Source organism: Salvelinus namaycush, chromosome 11, assembly GCF_016432855.1.
Source record: "Salvelinus namaycush isolate Seneca chromosome 11, SaNama_1.0, whole genome shotgun sequence".
In the NCBI taxonomy this organism is placed as follows: Eukaryota; Metazoa; Chordata; class Actinopteri; order Salmoniformes; family Salmonidae; genus Salvelinus; species Salvelinus namaycush.
The window spans coordinates 37,389,175-37,395,663 of NC_052317.1; the positions used below are offsets into that span (position 1 = coordinate 37,389,175).

The following is a 6,489-nucleotide window of genomic DNA, read 5'->3' on the forward strand; positions in this document are numbered from 1 at the left end:
GCACGGATGTGTGTCAAGAGCATAAACTATTTTGTTTCTGAATCGTCAGACCCCTGAATGGGAGCTGCATGTGGAACAGTGCCATATAGTGGAATGGAAATTAAACTAGTATTACAGATATTGTTTTATGTATAATATTAAACTTTCAAAATATACATTTAACTCATTAATAGTCAGCGTTGTTGTTTTAATACACATTTCGATGTCCCCTTATTAACACAATGTTCATAACATTATTATTTAAAAAATGTTAATTACATGGATTGCATATTTATTTCATTTACACACCTTGACAGAGTACCTACTTACAAATAACCACTACTCAACAATAAGCCTCAATACCTCCTAAAATAGCATGAAAAGGGGAGGGTCAGAGAAACAGAACGCATCTTGAAATAATAAATTACGATTTGTGATTATTGGGTCCAATAAATGGAGGTCTTTTTATTTGTACATTTTTTTTTTGTTGTTGTGAGATTTGGACCCCGGTAAATCTCGCTGATTTCACAGCGCTGTAGCAGAGAAGATGGAAAATATAACAAACTCCAGCAAACTTTGAGTTGATCATCATTGTTTATTTCCCCATTATTATTTATTTTTTTACCTTTATTTAACTTGGCAAGTCAGTTAAAGAACAAATTGTTATTTTCAATGACGGCCTTGGAACAGTGGAAAGTGACTGTATTGTAGTCAGTCAGGAAAACCACCCAATTCAAATGGTGCTCCGACTCTCCCCCTCCTGCTCAGTACTAGAGTTTAGTTCCTGACTCTCCCCCTCCTACTCTCTCCCCTGCTCAGTACTAGAGTTTAGTTCCTGACTCTCCCCCTCCTACTCTCTCTCCTGCTCAGTACTAGAGTCTAGTTCCTGACTCTCCCCCTCCTACTCTCTCCCCCGCTCAGTACTAGAGTCTAGTTCCTGACTCTCCCCCTCCTACTCTCTCCCCTGCTCAGTACTAGAGTCTAGTTCCTGACTCTCCCCCTCCTACTCTCTCTCCTGCTCAGTACTAGAGTCTAGTTCCTGACTCTCCCCCTCCTACTCTCTCTCCTGCTCAGTACTAGAGTCTAGTTCTTGACTCTCCCCCTCCTACTCTCTCTCCTGCTCAGTACTAGAGTCTAGTTCCTGACTCTCCCCCTCCTACTCTCTCCCCTGCTCAGTACTAGAGTTTAGTTCCTGACTCTCCCCCTCCTACTCTCTCCCCTGCTCAGTACTAGAGTTTAGTTCCTGACTCTCCCCCTCCTACTCTCTCTCCTGCTCAGTACTAGAGTCTAGTTCCTGACTCTCCCCCTCCTACTCTCTCTCCTGCTCAGTACTAGAGTCTAGTTCCTGACTCTCCCCCTCCTACTCTCTCTCCTGCTCAGTACTAGAGTCTAGTTCTTGACTCTCCCCCTCCTACTCTCTCTCCTGCTCAGTACTAGAGTTTAGTTCCTGACTCTCCCCCTCCTACTCTCTCTCCTGCTCAGTACTAGAGTCTAGTTCCTGACTCTCCCCCTCCTACTCTCTCTCCTGCTCAGTACTAGAGTTTAGTTCCTGACTCTCCCCCTCCTACTCTCTCTCCTGCTCAGTACTAGAGTTTAGTTCCTGACTCTTCCCCTCCTACTCTCTCTCCTGCTCAGTACTAGAGTCTAGTTCCTGACTCTCCCCCTCCTACTCTCTCCCCTGCTCAGTACTAGAGTTTAGTTCCTGACTCTCCCCCTCCTACTCTCTCTCCTGCTCAGTACTAGAGTCTAGTTCCTGACTCTCCCCCTCCTACTCTCTCTCCTGCTCAGTACTAGAGTCTAGTTCCTGACTCTTCCCCTCCTACTCTCTCTCCTGCTCAGTACTAGTGTTTAGTTCCTGACTCTCCCCCTCCTACTCTCTCTCCTGCTCAGTACTAGAGTTTAGTTCCTGACTCTCCCCCTCCTACTCTCTCTCCTGCTCAGTACTAGAGTCTAGTTCCTGACTCTCCCCCTCCTACTCTCTCCCCCGCTCAGTACTAGAGTCTAGTTCCTGACTCTCCCCCTCCTACTCTCTCTCCTGCTCAGTACTAGAGTCTAGTTCCTGACTCTCCCCCTCCGACTCTCTCTCCTGCTCAGTACTAGTCTAGTTCTTGACTCTCCCCCTCCGACTCTCTCCCCTGCTCAGTACTAGAGTTTAGTTCCTGACTCTCCCCCTCCTACTCTCTCTCCTGCTCAGTACTAGAGTCTAGTTCCTGACTCTCCCTCTCCTACTCTCTCCCCTGCTCAGTACTAGAGTTTAGTTCCTGACTCTCCCCCTCCTACTCTCTCCCCTGCTCAGTACTAGAGTTTAGTTCCTGACTCTCCCCCTCCTACTCTCTCTCCTGCTCAGTACTATAGTCTCGTTCCTGACTCTCCCCCTCCTACTCTCTCTCCTGCTCAGTACTAGAGTCTAGTTCTTGACTCTCCCCCTCCTACTCTCTCTCCTGCTCAGTACTAGAGTTTAGTTCCTGACTCTCCCCCTCCTACTCTCTCTCCTGCTCAGTACTAGAGTTTAGTTCCTGACTCTCCCCCTCCTACTCTCTCTCCTGCTCAGTACTAGAGTTTAGTTCCTGACTCTCCCCCTCCTACTCTCTCTCCTGCTCAGTACTAGAGTCTAGTTCCTGACTCTCCCCCTCCTACTCTCTCTCCTGCTCAGTACTAGAGTCTAGTTCCTGACTCCCCCCCTCCTACTCTCTCCCCTGCTCAGTACTAGAGTCTAGTTCTTGACTCTCCCCCTCCTACTCTCTCTCCTGCTCAGTACTAATCTAGTTCTTGACTCTCCCCCTCCTACTCTCTCTCCTGCTCAGTACTAGAGTCTAGTTCTTGACTCTCCCCCTCCTACTCTCTCTCCTGCTCAGTACTAGAGTCTAGTTCTTGACTCTCCCCCTCCTACTCTCTCTCCTGCTCAGTACTAGAGTCTAGTTCTTGACTCTCCCCCTCCTACTCTCTCTCCTGCTCAGTACTAGAGTCTAGTTCTTGACTCTCCCCCTCCTACTCTCTCTCCTGCTCAGTACTAGAGTTTAGTTCCTGACTCTTCCCCTCCTACTCTCTCTCCTGCTCAGTACTAGAGTCTAGTTCCTGACTCTCCCCCTCCTACTCTCTCTCCTGCTCAGTACTAGAGTCTAGTTCCTGACTCTTCCCCTCCTACTCTCTCTCCTGCTCAGTACTAGAGTTTAGTTCCTGACTCTCCCCCTCCTACTCTCTCCCCTGCTCAGTACTAGAGTCTAGTTCCTGACTCCCCCCCTCCTACTCTCTCTCCTGCTCAGTACTAGAGTCTAGTTCCTGACTCTCCCCCTCCTACTCTCTCCCCTGCTCAGTACTAGAGTTTAGTTCCTGACTCTTCCCCTCCTACTCTCTCTCCTGCTCAGTACTAGAGTCTAGTTCCTGACTCTCCCCCTCCTACTCTCTCTCCTGCTCAGTACTAGAGTCTAGTTCCTGACTCTTCCCCTCCTACTCTCTCTCCTGCTCAGTACTAGAGTTTAGTTCCTGACTCTCCCCCTCCTACTCTCTCCTGCTCAGTACTACAGTTTAGTTCCTGACTCTTCCCCTCCTACTCTCTCTCCTGCTCAGTACTAGAGTCTAGTTCTTGACTCTCCCCCTCCTACTCTCTCTCCTGCTCAGTACTAGAGTCTAGTTCCTGACTCTCCCCCTCCTACTCTCTCTCCTGCTCAGTACTAGAGTCTAGTTCCTGACTCTCCCCCTCCTACTCTCTCTCCTGCTCAGTACTAGAGTCTAGTTCCTGACTCTCCCCCTCCTACTCTCTCTCCTGCTCAGTACTAGAGTTTAGTTCCTGACTCTTCCCCTCCTACTCTCTCTCCTGCTCAGTACTAGAGTTTAGTTCCTGACTCTCCCCCTCCCTTTCCCTGCTTCTGAGAGCCGGGGCCATGATGCCGTTGGATGTGGATCTTCAGATGGACTATGCGATTGAAACACTTCTCACACTGCTGGCACTTGGAGCGCATGTGGGCCCTGAGGTGTCTCTTTTCAGTGAACGAGCGTTGGCACAGCTGGCACGTGTGGGGTCTCTGACTACTGTGGACGGCTGTATGTTTCTGGAGGTGTTTAAGCTGGAAGAAACGTTTGTCGCAGATGTCACAAATGTATCTCTTTGAACCTCTGTGGCTCTGAAGGTGTCTGTCCCGTAGATTAATGTTCTTGAATCTTTCTGAGCATTCCGAGCACTGATAAGGATGCCGATGGTTCTCCTCGTGGGTAAGCTTGTCCTGTTTGGTTTTGAATGGCACGAGGCAGAACTTACATGGGTAAACACTGCCTTTCTGGTGGAGATGTCTGTGACACTTCAGACCCTGTTCACTCAGACAGCGTTTACCACAGTCTAGACAGCAGAGCTTCTTGATCTTGTACACACACAAATTATCCTTCTTAAAGTGACGCTTGCGCTCTCTCTCCTCCTCTCTCTCCTGCTCTCTCTCCTGCTCCGTCCCACATTTTGTCTCCCAACTCTCCTGCTCCTGAGAGCCGGGGCCATGATAGAGTTGGATGTGGTTCTTCAGACTGACGCTGTAATTGAAGCACTTCTCACACTGCTGGCACTTGAAGGGCCTCTCCCCTGTGTGGAGGCGCATGTGGGACTTGAGGTGGCTCGGCTGGGCATACGAGCGTCGGCACAGCTGGCACTTGTGGGGCTTCTGGCCACTGTGGACGGCTGTCGTTGGACCTCTGTGGCTCTGAAGGTGTCTGTTCCGTAGTCTAATGTTCTTGAATCTTTCTGAGCATTCTGAGCAATGATACGGATGCCGATGGTTCTCCTCGTGGGTAAGCTTGGCCTGTTTGGTCCTGAATGGCTTGAGGCAGAACTTACATGGGTAAACACAGCCTTTCTGATGGAGACGTCTGTGACTCCACAGACCCTGTTCACTCAGACGGCGTTTACTACAATCTCGACAACGGAGCTTCTTAATCTTGTACACACACAAATTATCCTTCTTGATGTGACGCTTGCTGCAGTCTGTACAGAGCAACCGATGAGGTTGTGTGTTGTGTTCCCGTCGTACATGTTCCTTGAAGCTGTCCGGGTCCTCGAACTGCATGTAGAATCGGTCAAATCCAACAGCTTGTTGGACCTCACTCACACACACACCACAGGCGTACAGTTTCTTATGGCGCTGTGTGGTGCAGGCGAGTACGGGCTCGGCTCCACAGTCAGTACACCACTCCACAAGTCTCTCTTTCTCTATTCCGCTCTGAGAATTATCAAAGTCGGCCTTTTCTGTTAGACCAGAGGAACCTGCCGTTTCCAAATCCTCAGAAGAATCAGAGTCCATTACAATGTCTTCCTCATCAGACGGCTCCCACTCGGTCTCATCTGATCTCTCATCTGATCTCTCCTTTCCCCTTTTCCTCCGAGGACAGACTTCCTCATCATAGTCACACATCTCCTCAGTGATTTCCATCGTCAACGAACAACTGTCATCCTGGTCTCTGTCCTTACATGGTTCCTCACGAAAAGAAACAAAAACACATTTTACTATCAGCATGTCTGCATCATTCTCTAAAGGGTTCTGTGATGATGTCACTGAGGTAAATAACTAAATACCCACCTCTCCATCCAGTAGCTCCGTCTCTCTTTCTCCAGACGTTTCCTCAGCAACAAAAGGATGGCTCATCCACTTCCTGGTGTGACTGCATATTGGGCACATCTGAATGACAGAGAAGCTCCTCTGTTGGCCCTGCAAGCTGACCTTGCACTCAAATCCACACCTCCTGCACCACCGGAAGAGATGCAGGAGACAGTCTCTGTTCACACACAGGTCACCACTCCTGTGGATGGAGGTGAAGTGACAATTAACAAAATTGTGCTCATCACAAAGTGCTGTTAATGTAAAAGCCACTTAAGACTACACTAAATAAAAACAAACGCAACATGCAACAATTTCAAAGATTTTACTGAGTTACAGTTCATATAAGGAAATCAGTCAATTTAAATAAATAAATTAGGCCCTAATCTATGGATTTTACATGACTGGGAATACAGATATGCATCTGTTGGTCACAGACAGCAACAAAAAAAAAGTAGGGGCAGAGTTGATCAGGCTGTTGATTGTGGCCTGTGGAATGTTGTCCCACTCCTCTTCAATGGCTGTGCGAAGTTGCTTGATATTAGCAGGAACTGGAACATGCCATCATACACGTCGATCCAGAGCATCCCAAACATGCTCAATGGGTGACTGCTGGTGAGTATGTAGGAAGAGATGGAGACCCGCACACTGTCGAAAAAAGGAATAAATCCAAAACTGACGCTTGAATGCAAAATAAAGATGTTGATCATGTGACATATGCAATTATCCTTGAAGTAAAAGCCAGGTGTGTGGTCCAACGATTTACACTGATGATGGCCTGAGGCCGAAATATTTGTGCTTTGTTTTCACCTTTCATTTATGTACTTGTTGGACGTCCTGGATCTTTCATTTATGCACTTGTTGGACGTCCTGCCAAATTCTCTAAAACGACGGAGGCGGCTTATGGTAGAGAAATGAACATTACATTCTCTGG

General features: G+C 48.2%; 1 protein-coding gene across 1 annotated transcript; it reads right to left on the minus strand.

The window, feature by feature from the left end:
- Positions 1-253: 253 nt before the first annotated feature.
- Positions 254-5,907, minus strand: LOC120056130 (zinc finger protein 808-like). The gene is made up of 2 exons (XM_039004327.1): positions 5,538-5,907; positions 254-5,435 (listed from the first exon to the last, which is right to left on the minus strand). The coding sequence occupies exons 1-2, from the start codon at positions 5,634-5,636 to the stop codon at positions 3,804-3,806; spliced, it is 1,731 nt and encodes a 576-aa protein (XP_038860255.1). The 5' UTR covers positions 5,637-5,907; the 3' UTR covers positions 254-3,803.
- Between the last annotated feature and the right edge of the window lie 582 nt (positions 5,908-6,489).

What these genes read in the sequence shown, in the direction of transcription:
- LOC120056130 (XM_039004327.1), bottom strand. Translation starts at nt 5,636, where the DNA reads ATGTGCCCAATATGCAGTCACACCAGGAAGTGGATGAGCCATCCTTTT. An exon ending in CGGAGCTACTGGATGGAGAG is followed by an intron (nt 5,436 to 5,537) that starts GTGGGTATTTAG and finishes TCTTTTCGTGAG; the next exon opens with GAACCATGTAAGGACAGAGA.